Source organism: Lissotriton helveticus, chromosome 10 (genome assembly GCF_964261635.1).
Source record: "Lissotriton helveticus chromosome 10, aLisHel1.1, whole genome shotgun sequence".
Classification (NCBI taxonomy): domain Eukaryota; kingdom Metazoa; phylum Chordata; class Amphibia; order Caudata; family Salamandridae; genus Lissotriton; species Lissotriton helveticus.
Genome location: NC_136071.1, coordinates 418,246,402 through 418,272,135, shown reverse-complemented (window position 1 = coordinate 418,272,135; position 25,734 = coordinate 418,246,402). Strand labels below are relative to the sequence as shown.

General features: G+C 47.6%; 1 protein-coding gene across 1 annotated transcript in view; it reads left to right on the top strand.

Annotated features, from left to right (window-relative positions):
* PGAP6 (post-GPI attachment to proteins 6) overlaps positions 1-25,734 on the top strand; it is a 500,899-nt gene that overhangs the window by 203,096 nt on the left and 272,069 nt on the right. Inside the window, exon 4 of the mRNA XM_078662901.1 lies at positions 9,980-10,113. Coding sequence (XP_078519027.1) covers positions 9,980-10,113 — 134 coding nt within the window. The remainder of the gene's footprint in view (positions 1-9,979; positions 10,114-25,734) is intronic.

Below are 25,734 nucleotides of genomic sequence, written 5' to 3'. Positions count from 1 at the left end.
AGCTGTCTCCTTCGGGGTTCTCAGTGGGGGTTTATAAAAATAACCAAGTGGCAGGGCCCAGATCGAAGTGACAGGTAATAGGCACAGGTCCTGCACCTTTAGGATCATTTGGGCGACGGCAGGGCTCCGGAAGTTAACAACAACACAATCCCCCCCTATGTTCTTTGGCGATGGCCCCACCCACGCAAATCTGTGCACCATTATGATATTATTACTCATGGCTGCTCTAAAACCTTTATGCTTGGATAACCAGTCAACAGTTTTGTTTCTCAATTGGGTCCAGAATTCTGGTTGATCAGTTCTGAGCGGGGGAACTCCGGCCAAGACCATGACGTAAGGGCACGCCACCGGTGGCAGATCTAAAATTTCTCATGCAGGCTTGGAAATCACATGATTTGATATAATAGGACCATCTCCATGGCGGTCGTGTTCAGCCATTAATAACCTTTGTGGGCCCTCCGATATAGGCAGATTCTGTTCTCCTGTGCGGCCCACATTCGCCTGCCCACCCACCCCATGGCATCCTACGATCAGTTGTGGAATTGCCGCCCCTGGCTCCGATGGCACTTGCGGCGATCGCAGCCCTGCCATACGCACATTGCCAGTAAGATTTTTCCCTACCCCATGGGCCATATCCCCAGCGCGGTCCCCAACAAGGCCACTGTTTCTTGGCAGTGATTGTTCCACGAATCCCATGCCTTCCCCCCAATACTGCTGTGACCCACAGAGGAGAGGTTTTTCGTCAATCGCCCCCAGTTTGTTCCAAAAAGGTGCTAGGAGAACAGTAATTAGGGTCTCCAAGCGTTTCCAGTGATCCGGATCGCCTCCCTGCTCCACCAACATGGGCGTGTCAGTGTTAACAATAAGAGGCGAGCCAATACTGGGTTTCAGGGAAAAATTCTCACTTAACCCGGGGGCTTGATGTTTAAGTTTATCTTTGGCCTTACCCCTCAGCGCTGCTCCACCCCTTGTGCGTTTTGCGGGCGGTTCCCTAGTTCCTCCCTCATTATTAATACCCAGCCCTGATCTTGATGCACTTGCCACCCTTTCCCTTTCTTTAACAGATCTTTCGGATCTAGTGGCTCGGTCACCTTGAGCTGCCCGGGGCGTGTTCAAAGAGTGGGCTTGGGATAGAGCAGGGGCAACAAGGAGGTCTGAATTGAGCACATGGGGAGATCCCACCAAAGCCCCATGGACACTCAGTCCTGGGGTATTATTAGAGACCACAGTACTTAGGTTGACCGCCTCTACACGCCCTGAGTCCAAAGTGGGATCCGTGCCAGATTTGCTGGCCATGCCGGCTTCTAATGACTCCGTGCTTAAATGAGTCATAGGTTGCGGGACCACCACTGGTGATTTAACCGTTCTTATAGCCCCCAGGGATGATCTTTTTTGTTCCACATATGACCCCAAAGAAAGTCTTTTCTCTGTTAGCTGGATTTCGTGCTGTAGGACACATTCTGCCCTTGATAAAAATGCGTTCAGCGTGCCCACCACACCCCCCCACCCTCTGCCCAGTAGGTTTAGGTTTGGTGGCCATTAACAAATACAAAAGATCACCACTCAGTCAATCAATGGCAATATCGTGATCAATGTTAGGACACTTTAAAGAGGGGGGGGGGAGCCCAGCCTTCTTCGGCCTCTGACGGGCTCAGACTGGCCCGCCCTTGCCCTGGGCTACGGCCGGCAAGCCCGCGCACGTCCCGCGCCGCCAGGGTTGAGGCAGCACTTGATAGCGCGATCACCACACCTCCCCCTGCGGCAGCTGGGAGCAGTTCTGACAATGAGGGGGCGGTGCAGCCCTTGACAGGGAGTCCCACCAGTCTGTGCTGGAGTCAAAGTGGAAAGCCGCGAAGGTCTAGGAGGCAGCCCGAGGTCCTTTATAAAAGGGCAAAGTCAGCACCACAGGTACAGCAAAAGCTCCCCTGAAATATCCTGCGCCGCGGGGGTTGAGGCAGCGCTTTATAGCGCGATCACCACGCCTCCCCCTGTGGCAGCTGGGAGCAGTTCTGACAATGAGGGGGCAGTGCAGCCTGGGACAGCGAGTCCCACCAGGCTGTGCTGGAGTCAAAGTGGAAAGCTGTGAAGGTCTAGGAGGCAGCCCGAGGTCCTTTACAAAAGGGCAAAGTCAGCACCACAGGTACGGCAAAAAGCTCCCCTGAAATTCAGAAGTGAGCACAGTACTGAGCTCACCTGGATTACTGTGACGGAGGTCAGACATGCGGTCGACAGTGAAGGAAATGCCCCACTGATTTTGCTGGACCTCTCAGTGGCTTTCGATATGGTGGACCACGGGTTACTGATAAGTTGCCACCAAGAAAGTGGCGTAGGCGGTGTAGCTCTCTTTTTAAAATCTTTTTTAAATGAGCATGAGCAAATTGTGAAACTAGACAGATATGAATCACATACTCTTCAACTTCCTTGCAGGGTGCCACAGGGCTCTTCACATAGCCACTCTCTTCTTAATCTATACATCACTCATCTGGCCAGGCTTATCAAATCATTTGGCTTTACCAACATGTCATACGCCGATGACGCGCAGATTATTGTTTCTTTTACGTTTCATAGTTGCATGCAACAGGTAAAGAAGTGGATGATGGAGAATTGCCTGAAGTTAACCTTAAAAAAAAAATGAAGTATCGCTCTTGCTAGTAACTCCCCCTTTTGGTCTCCTGATTGGTGGCCTCAGGAACTCTGTTCATTCCCTAGTACAGTTACAAAGGCAAAAAAAACGGATGTTATCTGCAATACAGCCTTGTCCTTTACCCAGCAGGTAAAGGCCATCACCTCGTCCACTTTTTTTTACATGAAAAAGTTTAATTAAAATCTTTTCTTTTATACCTAAGGATCTTCAAAAACAGTTGTCTCTGCGCTCATCTTATCTAAGTTGGACCACTGTAACCCCCTCTTTGTTGGTTTACAGAAGGATCTTCTTAAACTACAGGTTCTCCAAAACGCAGCTGCTCATTTATTATTAGGGATCCCCAGACATTCTTTAGCTAAATAAGCTCTTAAATCCCTTCACTGGCTTCCTGTGGAGAAGAGTATTGATTTTAAGGCCCTTTGTATTGCTTTTACCGACTGGAATACCTAAAGGATCCGTTCCTTTGGCATGTTCTGCCAAGAAATCTTAGGTCATTGTCTCTAAAGCTAGTGGAGGTTCCACGATTTCGGCTTTCAATCTGAGGGGCAAACATTTAGTTAATGTCACCGCTAGATTATGGAACTGTCTTCCCACCAATCTAAAGGACTCCTCTGACTTGTTTTCTTTTAGGAAGGCCCTCAAAATTTGTCTCTTTACCCGTTAGTCCATTTTCCATAAATGCAAAAGTTTGAGCATTGCTAAGATCTGGCTATCACTTCAGGTTTCTTTTAGCATCTAGACGCCTTCGGGTATTAGTTTGCCTCTATAAATAAATAAATAAATACATAAATAAATAAATACATTTGTGATGTATAGCATGAGTAAATTCTAGGTGCTGACGGTGCAACTGCCCTAAACCACCTTTTGTTTTGCAGACCAACTGCAACTGAGGATCCCGGGTGGCCTTCTTGCCAAAAGTCGGGACTCCTTTTTGGGTTTCGCCTGCCGAAAGGCTGCGCTCTGCGCAGCTTTTCAGCGCAGGTGAAATCCTATGTCGACACTAAGCACTTCGGGAACGTCCCCCGGCTCTCATTGGCTAGCTCCATAAATGGAGGCTAGCCATTGGGTGCCGGATCTGTCCGTCAAGGCCGGACCAGTTTCGGGGGCGTTCCCGAGATTTTTTCCCAGGGCGGAGTTACGTTTTTTCCCGTTCCCTCCCCTTTCACTGAAAGTGAATTCAGATGCGCTGTCCATTCCCGCCCCCTCTGTGTGCCTTTCCGCCCCCCTCGCTGTCCTGTGCACGTTTCCCGCCGTCCGTGTCCTCTCACGCCCCCTCCCGCCCCCTCCCGCCGTCCGTGTCCTCTCCCGCCCCCCTCCCGCCGTTCGTGTCCTCTCCCGCCCTCCTCCCGCCGTCCGTGTCCTCTCCCGCCCTCCTCCCGCCGTCCGTGTCCTCTCCCGCCCCCCTCCCGCCGTCGGTGCTTTGCTCCACGCACTCGCCGGTAATCGCCTCAGGCAGTGTTCCAGGCAGCGCTCCCGTGCACCACCCGCCGCCGCACATATTTGCATGGACACTCAGCCCACATTCCTGTGTCCAGGTTCCCTGTGGGGCCGATCAGCAGGATCAAAGGCCGCCTGCCTCCACCGCCCTTGGCGGGCACCGAGAATGGGCAGTGTGGAGCTGGTTTTAATTGGCGTCCGTCACGTAGTCAGGCACAACCTGCACCGGTGTGAAAGCCGAAGCCTCCAGTTCCAGGGGACCGCCTCCAGTCAGATGGATTCTCGACCGGGTCCAGTCAGGAGGGCCTCGGTCATCTGTAAGCTGAGGGATCGGGAGTGGATTGGAGGAGCTAGCGGGAACGAGAGGACCCTGGTTGTAGTGATCTCCGGTCCGGGCATCAGCTCCTGAGACTTGCCGGGAGGATCTTTACTATCGAGGAGCAGGTTCAGCAGGGGTCCTCAGCGTCAATTCCAGGGGTAAGTCGTTTAAAAGATGTAAAAAAAATTTAATCTACAGACACCTCTCACTGGTGCACCACTTTTCTAGTCCTAGACATTTCTTGATGAAACGTGATCCTTGGGGGTGTTGATCCAGAACATTGTTTGCAGTAGTTCGTATCTGCAAATCTTGATACAAATTTGCACTGCACAAGTGCGAAGAGGCCCAAGACCATTTCCTGGCCCCTCTTTTAATATTCTGGCTTTCCGGCTTTTTTAAAAATGGTGTCATTTTTACTCACTTAATTTCCCTGCATCTCTGTTCCCATGTTTGCAAAGCTGGCTGCAAGTAGTGGCGCTTCACTTGGGGACATCTTCAGCCAATCCTGGGTTTCTAGCACAAACTTTAATAAAAAGGAATGTTTCATTAAGATTCCACGAAAGGTGCCAAACTTATTAGCAAATCCATAAATCCTTTTCCTATGGAAAGGCGGCCCTGAGTAAAGAGAAAGATATATAGCCTAATAGTTAAGCTCATATTCGCCATCTGCTGTCAGCTACAAGTTTTGTGTTAGGAACCTGGTAAGGCTGACTCAACCTTTCATCTTTCTGAAGTCTGTAATGGAATCATTTGTGAAGGGATCGGAATGCAGGAAACATCATACGCCCTACAATTTCGCTAGGAAAATTCAGCTGGTCAAATCTGTCGAACTTTCCCAGAGGAAAATGGCACTAAAATGTTATATGCTGAATGCATCAATGTTGTGTGTAACACTCAATTTTTTACGGGAATAGGAAGTATTTACCACATAGTGTAAATACCCCATTTAAGGGTTTCGTTTTTTGCCTGATGCAGTAAATACACTATTCCGTACAGGCCGCCTTGAATTCAGGGTCTATGCTTCGACTCCTGACCTTTCCTACTGCAAAACGTATTCATATGTTTTAGTACAAGTCTTTCGATTTAAGAGAACGAAGACTACAACTCCCAGAATGCCTGTGTGTCAAATGGAACACTCACATTTAAAAACTGGCCTTCGAGCGCATTTACACCAACAACCCTTGCTCGTTATTTGTGCTGTTTTTGGACTTCTGAGGTTAACCCTTATTATCTCAATCCTGCTTGTAAGACTGAAGATGAATGGGAGCGGGGTGGGAGATTACATTTCTAGGCCCTTCTGGAACGTTCTTCTGAGCCACACTCGAGTGCCCGCACCTGCCTGATGTCTCCCTCACTTGTTTTGTTAACATTGCATGGTAGCGCCACAAATATATCTTGTTCTGATATCCCACCCCTCTGATGCCCACCGCAGTAGAGATCGTGTTCACTGCCCATGTGACTCACGAACCCCTCAATCCCAGCTGCACTTCTTATTTTGTTGCGATTTATATAAAGACTTGAGGAAGAACATTTTAATGCCTTTATTAAGGAGTCTAAACATCAGCGTGTGCGAAGCAGCACTGCATTATCTTCAACTGCTGCAATCTGACTTGGTTTGCTATACAGTTTACAGATTCATGGCAACCACAGTTAAACTGTGTAGATTAGTTGGCAAGTAAAGATAATCTGGTGCCGGCACTGTGTACAGGAAGTACCAAGCGTGGAAATAAATGTGGATATGTTTCTATATCTATATGCTCTAGATATGTTTCTAGCACTATTTGTTTCTTTTTAAATTTGATATATGATATTATTGATGAATTGTTTTGATTATTGCACATTAATGCACTTAGTTGCCCCTTGTTTAGCGCTGTTCGTAAGGCAAAGAGGGGGCTGATTTTAGATATGATGATCTTATACTTGTGATTTTAGCATGCAATTTTAAATGCAATTTGTATGTATTCTTTTATGTTTTTTTTAGCAGAATAAAGACTTACTTGACTTGAGTATGTCAACAATGGAGCTGGAGTAGACTCTGTCATTGTCATACATAAGGTCGAGAGCTTCTAAATTGGGCCGGTGGGCCTTGAGTTTGGCAGAGAGGGTACTCTGTCGCAGTTGCGGTGGAGTACCCTTTCCGCCAATCTCTAAATCAGCCCCTAACTCTCATTTGAGTAGTTGTAAGTGGGATCTGGAAATGTTTGTGACACCTACAGTATTCAGGCGAGACAGAATTTGAATTTTTCACTTTGTGCCTTTAGGTTGGTCTATGGTAATATTTATTAACACATGCTATTACAGTTGGTTAGCTGAATTTTAGAATCTAAATATTATAAAACATTCTTCAGAAGTTCATCACTGTCTTTGCCCTTTAGTTTTTTGCTTTTAAACCTCTTCCTTTGGTTGCACCAGTTAGTCATTTAACCGTAAACTGTTATTTATTATAGAGACACAAAATTCTGGTGAATGTGTTGTTTTTAAATATTTGGACCCAGATTTATGTACAATTCACTCAGCACAGCAAGTAAAGTTGCTGCTCTGCATTGCGTGAATGGGACAGAGCAGCACAGCTCCATATCTACCTAGATGTGGTGCTGTTGTGCTCTCTCTCTCTCTGTGCTGGCGCACTTTTGGCTGCCATGCGCCAACGCAGAGAGCCTTGCACCACAGTGCAAGGGTGTTATCAGTGTGTGATTCTTAGTTTGTGTACTGGAAGGAATCCCTTCCAGTACCAAAACCAAGCTTTAAGGCATTTCCCACTTTATATGTGAGTTATAGAATGCAGAAAACTTTCAAAGAGGGAACAAACATTGACAAAGCCAATAGGTTTTGCTTATGGGAGAGCTATTGGCTTTGTCAATTTCTTTAAGCCATGTTGTACAGCAGCATGGCTGAAAGTTAGAAAAAAAGCTATTTGACATGCCCAGCATGTCCAGCGCAAACCATGAGGGGGAGTGATCCTTTTTCTTAGTATGAGATTATTCTCTTCTTTCATAAAAAAAACATCTAATTATCTTAGAGCCAAGCTCAAGTGTGCCATGTTGGACCCTTATGACGACAGTGCCAAAAGGTTATTTAGAGAAGAAAGAGCAGCGCTGTCTGCATCATAGTAGCATCTCAAAACCTGAGGGCATGATTTTTGGGCCACAATAGAGGAGTGGGGAGGGAGGACAGGGGTGCAAATAAACAGATAAAAGTCCCTCTGAAAGCAGCGAGTCATAGAAGGACCCTGGGCAAGGGAAGCAGTACTTGGGCCATGCTCCAGAGTAGGAGCAAATGCACAAGATGAAGTGAACCCGACATTCTCTGACCAAAGAGGAGCAAGGTAATGTGAGTGACGATGAAGCAAACAAATGGTAAGTAAAGGGCGGGCTATATGGCTCCTGTAAATTAACAAAGTTTCTCATAAGCTTCAGTCCAAGCACTGTCTCAGGTGAGATCTAAAGTATAAGGTGTGGGTGGTAAGGAGAGGAGGAAAACTGTCAAAATTGCAAAGTTGCCCGCCAACGTTCTAAAGAGCATAAAACAACCTACATTGCCTCCAAACCAATTAGGTGCGCTAGGTGAAGATAGGGCAGTGTTAAACAAAGGGGAGGAATTATTTAAAAACAAGCATTTACAATGCAACGGTTTCGCCTTTGGAAAAGTTAGAGCTATTAGCAATGTAAATGACAATGCCATTTATTTATCTGTTTTCAAAACCAACACATAAATACAAATTTTGTCATTTACAATGCCAATAGCTCAAACTTTTCCAAAGGCGAAACCGTTGCATTGTAAATGCTTGTTAAGTTTGACAATCACTGTTCCAGCATTTCTTGCCTCACCTTGAAAGAGGAAGCGACGCTCCATTGGCTGGACCCCAAGAGAGCTTTAAGCTTATTTTGATCACACCAAAGACCACCGGGTGGTAATGGGCTTCATGTGGGGTTTTCTGGGGCAAAGAAAGGCAAGGTGGTGTCTGCATTAAGATTAGCTATGCATTGGCCAAAATAGCAGCCTCTAGAACTTCTAAGAGCCAATTCCACCACGGCTAACTCTGCCACCACTGCTTCGGCATGCAGAGTGCCTGTCCTGGACAACTGTCAGGTCAGGCTGCGACGTGGTCATCAGTGCACACATTCACAAGGCAGCACTGCTTTGACAGCCAGGTCTGATGGAAAGAGAATTTTGTCTGTTCGGTTCAGCAAGACCTTTTGATCTGAGCCTACTCCACGGACGCTCCACCTTGGAAGGAACTGCTTTGGTCTCTATTCTAAAGGTGAGAAATCTGTGTCACTTCGAGGGCATAACTAAGCCAATTCGGAGCCGCACGGGCCACTTAACGAGGTGCAGAAGCACTGCTGTGAAAATATTGTGATCCAGTTTGGCACCTTGGGATATATTAAAGTTAAGTAATCTAAGGTTAGATAGAGTGTTACCCAGAAAGATCCTTACTGAAGGTAAGTAATCTGTTGAACACTGCATTGCAGTGACTCTTTGTATGCACTTGCTTGCGCCTGAAAAATGAGCAATAGCTGTCACTCCAACAGAACCCCATCATGACACAAAAAAGGACAGATAACACTACCATTCTGACTTTGGTCTGAAGATAGACTTTACCATCTGAATCAAATTACCCAAATCCTTCAGAAGACTTAAAGGGTTTGTCAGGGACGGTAGTCACTTCTTCCACCCTCCCTTAGTTGCATTGAGAGCAGAAGGAATTTCCCAATATTATATATATATATATATAGATAGGTGACCCATAAAGGAAACATCCTGCAAATCAGCAACTCTTTTAAATGACACCTTTGCCTTTTGTGATGCATGGATATCTATTTGTGGTCTGTGAAGGGCTTATTTAGGTAAAGAACAGAGAATGAATTTGAGAAGTGGTGCCCCAGGAAATCACTGTATGGGAGAGAGACACGCGAGATTGGCTACTTAGCCCACATTATGGTTGCAAACACTAGAAGAAACTGAAACCCCATTCGGATTGAAGATCTTGAAGCATAACTCATTGCTGCACTCCTCTTGGGTTGAGCTGATATTGTCAGCACTAAAAAAGAATTTGTAATTGGAGATGGAGACTAAGATGGTGCACTGTCACTAATTTCCCCCACCCTTTAAATTTCAAAGGAAGTTAAAAAGTAAAGGGTAGTAGGAAAAGGTGCAGTGGCATCTTTGAGAATTGATTCCTAGGTCTTTTCGGCAGTGCATAACGGGGATGATGAATACTGAATAAATGGAATCATGAGGTGATCTGTGGAGCCCTGTGCAGAGGTCACAGACACAGAAGTATGCCCGCAAAGTTGTAAGTGGTCCCGAAAGTTAAAATGTAGTGTGTGGGGACCCTGTCCTCAGAAAAGAGGATGCTTGTGCTGTCACGGAAAAGATGGCAGAGTGGTCTCCCAGAGGAAAGTAAATAAAGGTGAGGCAGTATTGTTAAAACTTACAATGCATATTTACTTGACTCATTATCAAAATATTTTCCATGTTGTATAAACCATGTTGGTGAAGGAAGTTGACTTGAAAGTATAAAAGAAATGAAAATGAAGTCAGTCACCGTCTAATGTTGTCCCTTTTTCTACCCGTAGGGCTTCTCAAGCATGTGTGCCTACATCTTTCAACCGGATATGTTTTTGCTGCGTGTTGTAAATGCTGCGATTCTGGAGCCAAATTCTACCATGCGACTGAGCATTACCTCACCAATCAAGCCAATGCATCTAAAGTAAGCGAGTAGCATTCAATCAGGCTAACCTGAAGTCACACCTGGCAGACGTTTATACCTGGGAAAGTGCACAAGTGTTGAGGCAAGGATGCCAGAGTTTTTTTACAATGACAATGTAATAGTTCTGCAATACATTTATAAGATCCTGAACGCCTTGAACATTCTATTTATTTTATTGATTTTTATTATTATCTTGGTCCTGATGCACATTCGTGGATGCTTTTGGGCACTCTGGGGTAAGGAGGGAGAGAGAGAGAAGAGGTGAGAAAGTAGGGAGGTGGACAGTGGGGTTGAGGATGAAGATGGGGTGCAAAACAATAAATCAAAATACGTTCTTGGTGGAATAGTATTCATAACTTTACAGGATCTTATAGTCTTTCTCTTGCCACAGAGGTATGGTTAACATTTTTCTGAGGGTTTATCCTAATGTGCTGAGATTCCCCCTGAAACCACTTGTATGTCATTAGAATTGTGTCTGAGGTAAAGGCAGAAATTCCTGGGAGGCTAATTGAAGTTAGTGTGAATGAAAGCAGCAGCCGCGGAAGGTATTACGGTTTGATTTTATATGTGCCATGTCCATGGCACAGGATTTTAAATTTGATCCTGGGCTTAAGGGCAACCAGTAGAATAACATCAATACAGAAGAGTTGCATTCTGATCTTTTTTGTCCCAGGATAATCTGGGTGGCATAGTTTGAGTATAATATTTGATTGAAAGTGGTCAAATGGGTGGGATGGTCGTGTAGGGCTTAAAGTTGTTGGTGCATAGGCCATAAGATATCCTTTCCTCATTCTCTCATACTTCCTGACTTGCTAGATTTTCCTGTGCACGCTAGTCATGTCACAAATCCCCTGGCTATTGTTGTACATGTTTTTGTCCATTCTTACCTCTACTGTCACCTGGTCAAGGCCATGACCTGTCAAATGGTTGATAGCAGCAGGTTATACATGCCCCCCCCTTCGGTGAGAACTACAGCTTTCTATGTAGTCTGTCATGACTCCTCCACCGCCCTCTCCCGATTTCCTCTGTTAGATGTGATGTGTACAAGTAGTGCTTGGTATACATTTCAGATGATGGCATGCTTAGCCCCCTCCCTGTTCTGTACATATCCTCTTAAATTGTAGGGTGCTGCATTGGGTTTAATGTTAGACAGGGTAGCTCGGTCTCCTCTTCCTGTCTGCCCTCTGTGCTGATACTACCCTCTAAAAAACACACTGGTAAGCAAAGTGAATGTACCTCGTCTGAAATAACATCCACTTGAGTAGAGCAAGGCTCTCCGCTCTCCTGGAGCAAACTCGTTCCATTCAAACAGATGCTATCATGCCTCATGGCTAAGGCATGGAAGGCGCCGTCTATTGTGATGACACAGGATCCTGGGATTGATGGCATGTAAACCCTGGGGTTTGCAATGGATCACCCATTGAGTCCAACCCTGGCCACAGTGTTGGTGGTTCCCACATGAGCACAGTGATTTTCAAGAATATTTCGTAGACACTTTAAGCTTCGGTCATTGAAAACCAAGTACCTGGTCCAATAGGATTGTCCTGTCTTTGGACCGGGAAAAACTCCGCTCAGGCTGTTGCGGTGATGACAACGCTGTCCGCATGAGACAAGGTGGGAAAGTGGCCATTGTCTGAGGCACGCTTATTTCAACTTAGTCTCCACCTCTGCACAGATTTCAACACTGTGCCTCATTTCCACTGGACTATGCAGAGAAAAAGTACTGGTAAAAGCTCAACATGGAAAGGAAGATGCAGAGAAGAAACTGCTTGTGGCCAGGGGTCTTATCAACACAGCCTCTTTGCCTCTGTACACTGGTCTAGTCATGCTGCTGCAGTTATGGCTCAAGCCCTCTAATTTGAAGTTGGAGGCACAGAATGAAGTAATCAATCCCCTTTTGCCAATTTTGTCCCTCAATCGCAGCCAAAAAAGATCTTTATATCTTTTAAAGCCAAGTAGTTCTTTTAGCCCAGTACTAGCTAGATCCTCCTCTTCGTTTGGGGAGCAGGCAGGTAAAGAAAAAAGTCTTCATGGGGCAGAACAAGCCTGCTGTGTCCGCCAAGCCCGAAAAGTCCCACTGAATTTCTCATGAACTAGCTGTCCCCTCTAGCACCATTTTGGAAAGCCCAGATTGCGTCAGTGGGTGTGTAGAGACTTTCTATTCACTACCACCACTGGACCAAGATATACAAGAATTGGTCCTCTAATTGGCCTAGAAGTGCTTTGGTTTACAGATTCTACAACCACCTCTGTCCAACGTGGCAAGGCAAGATTTTATGCAGGAGGATAAAAACTATGCCAAAATGTGGGTCTTTATGCCCTAACTAGTTACTCCCCCTTTAACAGTTCAGAATAATGATTTTGGCTTAGGCACCTGCAGAGATATACAGCATTTTCAGCGATAGTCTAGCTGCTGACTCCTTACCTTTAGAATTTTCCCATTCTCCGGTCTTGATCTGGAAGTTTTCAAAGCAGTTCTCCTAGGCGCTTCTAGGGAACGCCATGTGGCTCCACATTAGCCTCGTTCTGCATCAGTAGTGAAAGAGTGGAGCAGCAGTTAAGCTCCAGGCCTGCATGTCACATTAGTACCTTTCTTTCTGTTCCTTCGAACACTGATCTGGCGCTTGGCACCCTTTTTTATTGGCTAACAATTTTCTACAAATTGAATTCCAGTATGCAAGAGAATAATGTGCGAAGACGAAGGCGCGCCAAATTCGCGCTTAAGTCAAGCCCGTCTGCGCCCATCCGCGATCGTTCGTGGGCCAGGGCCAGACCCTATGCCCCGCGGGTGGGGGACAAACGGTGGATCAGGCAGGAGCTGATGGCTCTTCGCAGTACCACGGCCAGCCCATGTTTACATAGCATGAGATTGGAGGATAACATGGACTGTGAGCACTACCACTTCTCCTACGATTCTGGCAGGGATGTGGCTTCTAGGAACCACAACTTGGCCTGTGGCCTGCTTATCGTACGTTCCCTACGGAAACATAAATTAGATCTCTACGACTTACTCACTGAGAAACAGTGGGATCTTGTGTTTCTCACAGAGACTTGGTTAGACGAGTGCTCCACCTCTGATGCCTTAGAGGAGATACCAGAAGGCTACATAATGCTTAGGCAAGATAGACCTACTGGAAGAGGAGGGGGCATCGCTATTGTAGCCAAGCAAAGTCTGCGGTGCCAATTAGACTACTCCCCCCATCCTGGACAGCGAGGCAGGTAGCTTTACCATTAAGGTAAAGGATGACTACACGCTGAAGGGACTTTTAATCTATAGACCCCCAGGCCCTATGGCCAGGTTTGGGGAGAGTCTGGTAGAAGGCATTATTGAGGCTGCGCTGCGTAGAGATAAGTTCCTGGTACTGGGGGATCTTAATATACATCTGGATGACCCCACGGACAAAGCTGCCAGGGACTTTTGCCAGGCGTTGGGAGCCCTCCAGCTGAATCAGATAGTAAGTGGTCCCACTCACCAGCTGGGCCACGTGCTCGATCCCATATTCGTCAACTGGGGGGAAGTAGAAGCCCTGATTCCTATTCCTATCCCCTGGTCGGATCATCATCTGGTACCATTCTCCATACGCATCTCAGGGGCTAGATTACCGGAGCCAGCACCACTGTACTACCTTAGGCGGAGATGGGCCACCTTCTCCCAGGCTAAATTCTGTGCGGCACTTATTAGAGGGGGGAGTCCGGAGGGTATGATGCGGATACTGCTAACACCAACCTTTGTAAACGCATCACCGAGGCACTTGACTGCACGGCCCCTCTCTCCCATGCTAAAGCGGGTGGCCGCACCCAAAAAACAGCTCCGTGGTATAGTGATGAGCTCCGAGTTGCAAAAGCAGCACTGAAGCGAGCTGAAAGGCAGTGGTGTGGGGCTTTTGCCATGGATGCTAAGGAGATTTACCTAACTGAGAGGCGTGCCTATCATGGGTTAATCAGGAAGTCCAAAGCAGCATACTATGCCACTAGGATTAATGAAGCTGGGAATTCCACGAAGGAAGTGTTTTTGCTCTATAAAACTCTCTCGGGCGGGATGCCTGCCACTGCCCCAGATGATTGCTCGGTGGAATCCTGTGATAGGATTGCTGACTTCTTTGCCGTGAAAGTGGCGAAAATTTACTCGGCGTTCCCCAGCCATCCCACCGCAGGGTCGGAGTTTGTGGAAATCCCGAGGGAATGGGGGGACAGACATATACTGACCAACTTTGCCACCCCGTCCCGGGAGACCCTTTTGAAGATCTGTAGGTCTGTTAAGTCAGGTTCCCCTCGGGACCCCACCACGCCGAAACGGCTAGCTGATAGCTTGCCAGTGTTGGAACCGTACATCAGACATCTGTTGGACGTGTCATTCAGGACTAAGACCGTGCCCAGAGACTGGAAACAGGCGGTGGTTCTACCTCTTAGGAAGAAGCCTAACATCAGCTTCGAAAAGTTGGAGAACCTCCGGCCAATCTCCCTTCTGCCCTACCTGGCCAAAGTGGCGGAAAAAACGGTAAACATACAACTGATGGATTTCGTGGAAGAGGCTGCCCTCCTGCACGAGACCCATTTTGGCTTCCGTCCCCGTCACTCAACTGAATCAGCGCTTCTGGTGGCTGTGGAGACCTTACGTCAGGGGGTGGATGAGGGTCAGACCATGGCCCTCATCCTATTGGACCTGAGTGCAGCTTTCAACACTGTAGCTCATACCACCTTGCTACAGTGTCTGAATGGTGGTGGGATATCAGGTGCTGCACTCAAAAGGATCCAGTCCTTCCTGACAGGGAGAGGCTTTCAGGTTCGCCAGGGAGAATGTTACTCTAAGGATATCGGTCTGGGCCAGGGCGTGGCCCAGGGCTCGTCCCTGAGCCCCACCCTATTTAATCTATATGTTTCCCCGGTGGCGCCTATCGCTGAAAGCCATGGTCTGCGCATGGTGTCCTACGCCGACGACACGCAGTTGGTCATCTCCCTTTCATGCGCGCCCGGTCTTGTGGTGGACAGATTCAGAGCCTGCATGCAGGAACTAGCAACCTGGATGTCCACCAACTGTCTCAAGTTAAATGGCAGCAAGACCGAGGTGCTCGTAGTGGGGGGGAGCCCATCTGTCTGGTCGTCGGCGTGGTGGCCATCATGCTTAGGGGAGGTCCCAACACCCTGTAAGGAAGCCAGGAACCTCGGAGTCTGGCTTGATGCGGACCTGTCCTTTGGACCTCAGATAGGCCGTGTGGTGGGTGTCTGCTTCAGCGTCCCTAAAAAGTCTGCGGAAGGTTTAAGATCTCCTTCCTACGTCAGCACGTAGGACGCTGGTGCATACCCTCGTCACATCGCGCCTGGACTACGGCAATCTGCTGTATCTGGGAGCCACTAGTAAGGCGATTAACCGCCTCCAGGTGCTGCAGAATGCAGCGGCTCGCCTGATTCTGAAGTTCCCCAAGAGATCTGCTTCCAAAGCAGCCCTTCAGACCCTTCACTGGCTCCCAGTAAGGAGCAGGGTCGAGTTTAAGGCCCTCTGTACATGCCACCGCATCCTGAATGGGAAGGCACCAGCACCGCTTCAGAGTCTGATCACCCGATACGCGCCTGTGCGTGCCTTGCGCTTCTCCTGTGTAGGGCTATTAAAGGTCCCCAGGATAAAAAAGGCACGCATGGGAGGCAGATCTTTCAGATACTTGGCGACGAAAAGTTGGAATGCCCTACCACTGGACCTTCGCCTGAAGCCATCTGAACTTGGCTTCAGGAAGAAGTTAAAAACCCATCCTTATATATGTTAAACCGAGTAGACCCTGTGGCACATCTATGCTGACTCCACTTACCATAGCGCGGGACACGCCACCTGAGCGTAACCAGGCGCTTTACAAAATTCCCTAATAATAATAATGTCTCTAAAGAAGGCTAAAGGGTTCCAGGGGTCTCCAACCTTTCCACTTACAAGAGCTACTTATCCTCCCGAGCTACTAATAATATTAGTTTTGAACACATCAGATAAGAGTATATTAGTGGTCTCCCTATGCACGGTTACCAGCCACGATCTCCTCAGTGTTAGGATTGCCAACAGTAATGCAATTTGGAATGCCTCTACAAGGGCAATGCATAGCAGCCACAGATGCAATGCCCCCTGGCACCAAGGTAAAACGTTAGTAATTAGTCTATCATTTTATATCTCATATTTATCATTCAGATACCAGATTTAAATAGATTTTGGAAAATATGGGTTTTGAAAATACATACATTTTCATATCAAATACACACTTTTCAATTTTGGTATACATATATAGCCAACTCACATGGTGCCATTGTGTGTCCCACGATTTAGGCTCCATTCACACAGTCCCCCAGGGAGAACTTGAACTTACACTGTGGTTGGGAAAATGAGCTAAAACCACTGTAAACAGTGGATTTCCAGCTTGTTTTTGGAGCCAGTAACCAGCCGATGTGCACAAATGGTGTGAAAACACCCCAGAAAATCGGGGACAGCCTCGATGACAGTATCTCTATAAAGAATTTGACAGTATTTCTATAAACAACTTGCTCAGAAACAATATTTGTGCAACTTTAGCTACTTTTTATTTTCTATATTTAAAATGACGAGACTGTATAAATTATAAGAGGTGCCCATTAGATATAGGTGGTTTATTTTAGAGACCTTTTTTAATTTTCATGTATAGGTGATGTTTGTTTATTTAAGCACTTGATGGTTTTAGATTTTTTCTTTGATTCATATACTGTGAATACATTTCATGTAAATAATTTAACTAAATATATTTTTCACTTTAGGAAACGGTAATTATTTCTGGAAGAGCCAAGATAGTTTAAGTTCTGTATTCAAATGCATTCTGATAGATTAACAATAGATCCTGAACATTGATAGGAGGCACAAAAGGCCAATTGTTATGGATTTGATACATATATTACAGGCCTGCCAACTCACACGGTGCCATCGTGTGTCACACAATTTCGGCTCCCGTCACAAGTCCCCCAGGGATGAGCTGAAATCACACAGTGGTAGGGATAACTAACTGAAAATCACTGCAAACAGTGTATTTCCAGCTCATTTTTGGAAGCAGTAACCAGCCAATGTCCATAAAAGGTGTGAAAACACCCCAGAACATCGGGGACAGCCCCGATAACCCTTTTTATGTTTTTGTTTAAAGGCGAGTGGGTAGAGGTCTTGGCGAGGGTCAGAGTGCCTCTGCACTCTTAGCACCAAGCCCTGCCCCCTCCAAGGCCCTGCCTCCTCACACAGTGAAACTATGTTGTAATCTGCAGGTATGACATTAATTCAACCAAACAAAAGCTTCTAATTTAGTAGGCTGGACAACAAACAGGAAAGCTACTCACAGGTAGCTGAAGAGCTACCAGTAGCTCCGGAGCTACTCGTTGGAGAAGCCTGCTTTAGCCTATAGAGGGTAGATCTACGGTTAATTCAACCAAACAAAAGCTTCTAATTTAGTAGGCTGGACAACACACTGGAGAACTACTAACAGGTAGCTGGAGAGAATTACCAGTAGCTCACGAGCTACTCAATGGAGAAGCCTGGCCCATGCCAAGTTTTTCAGAAACATGTCACTAATGGACCTGCACGTGGTGTTCCTTTGATATTTGGGTTCTAGCTATAGCTCCAAGTCATGGGAAGATTGTGCCCTCATCAGGCCTTGAAAAGTCATATAAATATAACCAGACCTGCAGGTCTAGTGAGTTAGATGATCTACTTGACCTAACCCTAATACCCTTGACCCATAAACTGGTCTCAAATAGGCAAATCTTTTTTTCCACTGAGTCGCTGTTTTCTTCATTATCACATATGAGAGCACATTCAAATATGTGAGTTCAGCAAGTCTTCTGAACTAAAACCTTTGCTTTGCTCCATGTATAAAAAGAATCTGTCCCACATATAGGGTCCACATAACACCTCTGGCTTTCCACTTAGATTACTCATAGCATTGTCATGTGGGGGCAGGAATGTAACACTTTCTTGTAATAAATATATTACTAAAGCATGATGTGGTAGGATACTGTCATTTGCAGACAACACATTCTCCATTGAAATAGCCACCAATGTTCTCACTGACATGCAATTTTACTTCAGCAAAGATCTATCATTTACACATCACCAAATAAAGAGTTCAGATTTTTTTTTAGATCCTTTTAAAATTGTTGTTTTCCTCACACTTCAGAGTTACCAAAAATAGGCTTTCCTTACTGCTGATATATTTTTTAATATTTCTACAATTCATTTGAATGCTTTCCAAAGGTTGTGTTCTAGAACAAATCCTGACATCCTAAAGCTTTTCAATTTACACTCCCTGTACCCCAGCATGATTGTCGACAGTTCAGTTCACAAAATCCTCTAACTTTGCAGTCTGAGAAAGAACAGCAAATACGGATTTCCATAACACCTGTTCTTTTCCAGCTCAAACTCTCTTACCAGAACCGGCCAGTATGCTCTAAAAATAGGTTGCCATGATAAGATCTGACTTGCCATAGAAGTGGACGATTCGAATTTTTAAGGCCTTCTATTGGACCTGAAGACAATCTGAGACCGTCAAGTGAAGTTGTCTGTAGCGGAACATAGTAGAAGTCACGTTCCTTGCATAAGTCCCGCTCCTACGGCGCGGATCCTTTTCCTCTCTCAAGGTCGGTCCTGTGACTGGTCTTTTTTGCGGTCAAAGTCGACAAAGAAGCATAAAAAGTTGAAGCAGGATTCAGTCCCATCCTGCTACTCTGTCTAATGAGAAACCACAAGGGCTCCCTCCCTCTACCTCACTCCCGATCTCTGATTGAGGAGCTAATTCCACAATTAGTCTCTGCCCATAGACGATGCTGCAGCATGATTACGCCTTTAATAAGGCCATGCTGCATATTTCTGGCACTCTTCCGACTCCCTTCTGTACACCAACAGGCCTCCAATCAGGGGACCATTGGCAGGCCCGCCTAAGGCACATCTGAGCACTTCGAATGTACCTTGTGTTGCACACCGACCCTTGTTGCTCACCTCCACTCAAGTTCAAAGAACGGCATTGGTCCCTCTTTTATCGACATTGATCAATGTATTAGACTGCATCTTCACGACATGGGGTGTTCCTGCAAACTTAAAATCTGACAACGGCCCACCTTTCAACAGTCTAGAATACAGAGACTTTCTCAGTTATCTTAATGTGAAGCACCACAAGAGCACCCCTCTTTGGCCACAGGCCAATGGCCTTGTCGAACGTTTCATGAGTACTCTTAAAGCTGTTCAGCATGCTGTATTGGAAACGCTTGACCTTAAAACTGTTTTGAATTATATGCTTCCAGTTTACGGTTCGACACCTCACTTGACCACAGGTGAAAGCCTGTTTGGGAGAGCCATGATGACCAAGTTACCTCAATGCACCAATAGAACACCAAGTAAAATGGAAATCAAGGCCTATGCAGACAAGCGCTGACATACAAAAGACATTATTTTCACTAGAGGCGATTGAGTGCTTGTTCGTCAGTCTAAAAAATGAAAATCTGATGCTTCCTTTGATGCTGAGCCATTTCATGTTGTGACCAGAAAAGGATACATGCTTGACTGCCCAACGTCCTAGGAAGTCCATTACATGAGATTCTTAGCATTTCAAACATTTGGCTCATAGCTAGTCAGGCACTGACGTCAATTCTAAGACTGAGTCTGAAAGGACAATTAAAGACCCCATGACTGCTGCTGTTCCTTCATCGCCAACGCAAATCAGACACTTCTAATGACTGTACCCAGTTTCCAAAGATACGATCAGGGCACCACAAAGAATCATTGAAGAGCCATGATTGTATTTATATTTGTAAACATTGTACTTATTTAATTAATCGGAGATGTAATGTCATGTGAGATAAACATGACGGAACTCTTTTGGCTCTTGATGGACTAAGCGATAGAACGTAGTGAAGTGAATTCAGCTTTATAATGTTGAGCTCCCGGTTACAAGCAGATGAATAAAGACGTGTATTACCACGCTCTTTGTGTGGCGTAGTCATTGGCAGGTACCCTGGCGGCGGAAGACGCTACAATGGGAACGATCACAAATCACTAATGCTTTGAAAGCCAGTACGGTATTTATACAGATTTACAGCATTATACAGAATCGTGCAGGTATTTTTTGATCTTCACCCACTTCACAGATGCTCTACCTTGGGGAAGTATTCATTTGGTACCTATTCTAAAGCTGGGGAATCGGTGGTTAGAAGAATTCATCTGAATAACATTATTACTTACCTTCGGTAACACTCTTTCTGGTGGATACTTTGTCTAACCGCAGGTTTCTCCTCACCCTCCCAAATCCCTACTATTTACCATCTACAGAGGTCCCAAATTAGAGATCTGTGCTTTGGTAACTCCAATTGCTCATGCTCCATATCCTAGGGCGAGGAATGAGCCAATCGAGAAATGGACGGGGATGTGCTGGTGTGGTCCTTACATGCGGAGTAGTGTAGCTCACTGGTTAGAGGCGGCAGGCCCGAGAGCAGAAGTCAGCCTGGGACCAGGGTTCAATTCCCGACGCGGCAGGGTCGTGGACCTTGGTCAGCGGACTCGATAATTCTCGCTTTGGTGCTTACTCTAATCAGGGGTCGCACTCGGCAACTCTGGGCATTAGCTTGCCTAATCTCCACAACGGCCCCACCAATTCCGGGGATGCCTGGCTCCACCTTGGGGACTCCCAGCAAGGGACCATCCCACAGGGAAAGCCAGGACGGGTTCCCCAGAGTTATACAGCGCCGGGACGCCCCGTTGCTGGGGCAGCTGTGCGCTTTACAAGTATACTACATTTACATGCATCTCCACTCCATCACTTTTAGCGTGTAACCGCATGCTAGCTAGCAAGTAGTCCCACTATGCCAACTAGCGGTGTTTGGCAGCACTACTTTAAAACTTCCAATTTCAGTATCCATCAGCAAAAGTGTTACTGAAGGTAAGTGATTTTTTTTCATCACTTCTACTCCTGGTACTACCACTACTACCTGTCCTGAATGATCTTCATGGAAATTCATGGAGGGAAACTAACGTTACCCTTACAGAACAGTGTCATTTGAGTTTACTGCCATAGTCCTGTTTTTACAGAGATGCTGGCTTTAAGGTGGTCTTCATGTTCTAGGCAAAGGTTTTACTGCTACCCAATCTTAGGTGCCTTTGACACTCAAGCTCGATACCACGAAGGGTGCAATGTCTGCACTCTCAATAGCATTAAAGATCCTATTCAAGCTTGGGTTCACAGTAAAGTGTACAGTTATTTCCTCTTGAATAATTCAGTTCTGAGGGGTGATCTTGGAGTCCAACCTGACAAAGGCCTTCCTGCTCTAGAGAGAGTAGCTAATAGCCGTCAGCCAAGGAGTGAGTCATTACTTGACCAATGAGACTGTAAGAGCCTGGTTATTTGAGGCTTCAGGGACTGCAGGCTTCCTGCACTGGTGTGCTTCCCCCACTCTAGGCTCCACATGAAGTCCCTGCATTTGATCTGGCAGGTGCTTGACCATCTGTGAAAAGGCGTGTTGAAACTTATACCACTCCACCATCATTTCTGTCAGCCTTTCTCTGGCCTTTTTTTCTTTCCCTTCCCCTTCCCACAGCTGTGTTCCCTGCGGCCCCCCCTCGCTCGCCCATTCGTCCACACACCCACCTCCCAGCTACTCCTCCATCCCACCTCCCCTTCATAATGGCGACCGCTGTGCGGTGAAGAGAGCAACCGTTGACCCTGTTTTCAGGCAGGTCGCTCCCCGCGCTGTGCAGCTCCACCTGACTGTGCCGTGTCTTCCACCTCGCTGCTGCCGCGAGTTCGCGCCACTAGGACTCTCCCTGGATATTTCCTTGTTGCCTGTCCTCAGATAATTATTTTATCTGCCATTTTTCAACTGTTCTGCTGTTCTTTCTTCTTAGCTTATTGCCTCTCTCTGCCTTTTTCTTAGCTCATTGCCACCATTTCTGCCCTTCTTCTGCTAGCTTATTGCCTTTCTCTGCCCTTTTTTTCTTTCCCTTTCTCTTCCTGCTGCTGCGTTCCCTGCAGCCCCCCCTCGTCCATTCGTCTACACACCGCCTCCCAGCTGCTCCTCCCTCCCACCTCCCTTTTTTAATGGCAGCCGCTGTGCGGCCGCGCCGCATGTCGCGCCTAAGGCCAGCCCGTCTGCGCCCATCCCCGCCTGGACCGCGCCCAGCGCCAGACCCCCTGGCCCCCGTGAGTGCCACGACACCAGACGCCGATACAATGCCAACCTCCTCCACAAACTCAACACCGGCCGATCATCAACCTGCTTCCAGGCCACCCCGAAGCTCACCCACGGACAATTCTCCTGCTGGAGCTGCAGCTTCACCAGCCACTGAACACCTGCTCGTCCTGACCCCCCCCCACCATGGCAGGTCACAACCATCTCAGATGCATACTACTCAACACCCGCTCTGTCCACAAGCACACCGTCGAACTCTCATCCTCCCCGGATGTGGCTATCCTGACGGAAACCTGGATGAACCCCTCATCGGCGCCCGACATTGCCATAGCCATCGCCGATGGCTACAAGATCACTCACAGGGACCGCACCAACAGACCTGGAGGAGGAATCGCCATTGTCCACAGGAATACCCTCAGAATCTCGACCAGCACCGAAGACACCCTCATCACTGCCGAACACCTGCACTTCCATATTCACATCGACCCCAACACCAGCCACAGAGGAACCCTCATCTACAGACCCCCCCGGACCCCGGCCACAATTCAGCGGCTCCATCACAGACATAGTCAACTCGCACGCCTTGGCCTCCACAGACTACATCCTCTTCGGAGACCTGAAATTCCACCTCGAGAACGCCAACAACAGCAACTCAACCACCCTGCTCGACAATCTTGCCAACCTCGGATTCAAACAACTTGTCTCGACTCCCACCCACTCCGCCGGACACACACTCGACCCCATCTTTTCCGCTAGCAACCATGTCACCTTCAGCCACACCACCGAACTCCACTGGACTGACCACCGCTGCATTCACTTCTCCTTCCAGAAACACACCGCACACAATCACCCTCAACGAATCTCCCACCCCAGCTGGAACAAGGTCACCGAAGACCAGCTAATCACCACCCTCGCCCGAGACCCACCAACCGACCCCACCGACACAGCTGCCCGCAAACCCAGGTGATGGATTGATGATTGTGCCAACACTCTTGCCCCGATCAAGAGACGCACCGACAGAAGGGCCAGCTGCTTCACCGCCGACCTCCAGGCATCCAAGCAGACCTACCGAAGATTTGAGAAGAAATGCCGCCACGAACAGACACCGGACAACCACGCTCCCCTCAAGAATGCCAGCCTCAAGCACCACCAACTCATTTGATCCGCCAAAAGGACCTCCTTCAAGTAATGCATTAACAACAATGCACACAACAGCAAAGAGCTTTTCAACGTCGTGAAGGAACTCGCAAGCTCCAGCCCCAACGACATCCTGCCGTCATAAGACCTCTGCGACTCTCTAGCCAACTTCTTCCACAGCAAGATTTCAGACATCCACGACCGCTTCAACACCCAGACCCCCCCCCCGACAGCTGCCGACACCCCAAACTCACCACCCTCCAGCTACACCCACCTCCTGCTCTCCTGGAACCACGTCAACGACGACAACTCCATCAAAATGATGAACACTATCCACTCTGGCTCGCCATCAGACCCCTGACTACCACATCTTCAACAAAGCAAGCTTAGGCAAAGCTGACTTAGGCCTCCTCACTTCCACCGCCGCGACTATCGCTCCTCCGCACTCTCTGGCGGCCGTTGCGCTGCTCGCTCCACACTTGCCGTAGGAGGGCCTCCCCGCGTTGTAGCCCCAGGTCTAGGGCCGATGGCACCTACCTACCGCCTCGCCAAGACCCTCTGCCACAGCCGCGGTCAAAGTTCTTCCGCCTCACGGCGTCCCCGCTATCGAAAGGAGAGAGGGGGCCCCCAGGGCCTCTCACCTCCTCAGCCGGTCCAGACAACAGGTGCGCTCTCCCCTCCGGGCGTCCAAGTACCGCCGCCGGGTCAGCACCCGGCAGCCACCAGCTCCGACGCCGCACGCACAGCGACGTAATGCGGTCTCGAGCAGCACTCCAGGTCTCGGCTGCGTGGCCCACCGCACCGCCACACTTCCGCGGCAGTTATCTTCGTGCTCAGGGTCCCAAACTCGGACACCCGCTGGTAGCTCTGTTCTTCCGCTTGGTCGGGAGGAGCCTCGGCAGTTCTTAATCTGTAATATGATGCAGGATAATGCCGGATAGTGAGCACAACGAGACGGAGCTCAAGGCTCAAGCGGCCATCTTGGTCGCTGGCAAGCTCCGCCCCCCCAAGTAAGTTAATCTTAATGGCTAACTATATATAGGCTATTTTATGACCATATGTGAATAATTGATTGTCATGTTGTTTTTATTATTGAAATTGTTATTTAACACGTTTACATATCTTTATGTGGTTTTTAAAGGACTTAGATGATGTTGTGATTCTTTTTTAACAAGACTAATTAATTTGTCAGATTCTAACGTAATTCGATTTATTTAATTCAATATGGTTTTAAATGTATTTATATCCTTTTGTACTTTTATGACCTGTAGATTACAAAACAGACTGAATAAAGTAATTCTAAGTCTAAGTCTGCATGGTTAACTCCAACTGACAATGATGGTACAGCAAAATACATTACAACATTTTAATTATTTCTGTCATAAAATCTAGTTGCTTATACAGGGTACATAAAATGCTTAAATTCATTATGATTAAAACCATTTTTCTTTTAAATGTCAGCACATGTTGCTAATAAAGGCTTAAAATGCCTTTGGTCCCATAAAATTAAATTGCTAAAAACAATGCTTCATCTATGGGAAAACTTGGTCCAAACTATCAATCAATCAATCAATCAATCATAGTACTTGAGAGCGCGCTACATACCCGTGAGGGTCTCAAGGCGCTGAGGGAAGGGGGGGGGGGTGATGCTACTGCTCGACGAGCCAGGTCTTGGAGTCTTCTGAAGGCGAGTAGGTCTTGGGTTTGCCGTATGTGGGTAGGGAGGGTGTTCCAGGTCTTGGCGGCGAGTTAGGAGAAGGATCTGCCGCCAGAGGTCGTTCGTTGGATGCGGGGGGACAGCGGCGAGGGCGAGGCTGGTGGAGCGGAGCTGGCGGGTGGGGGTGTAGAAACTGAGTCTGCTGTTCGGGTAGGCTGGTCCGGCATTGTGGAGTGCTTTGTGTGCGTGGGTGAGGAGCTTAAAGGTGATCCTCTTGTTGACGGGGAGCCAGTGTAGGTCTCTCAGGTGGTGGGTGATGTGGCTACGGCGGGGGACGTTAATGATCAGTCAGGCGGAGGCGTTTTGGATGCGTTGTAGTCGTAGTAGGCGTTTGGCTGGGATTCCTGCATAGAGTGCATTGAAGTAGTCCAGTCTGCTGCTGATGAGGGCCTGTGTCACCGTTCTTCTTGTTTCGGTCGGGATCCACTTGTAGATCCTGCGGAGCATGCGGAGGGTGTTGTAGCAGGAGGCGGAGACAGCGTTGACCTGCTTAGACATGGAGAGGGAGGAGTCGAGGATGAATCCTAGGTTGGGTGCGTGGTCTGTGGGTGTTGGTGCTGTTCCCAGTGTGGTTGGCCACCAGGAGTCGTCCCAGGCTGAGGGGGTGG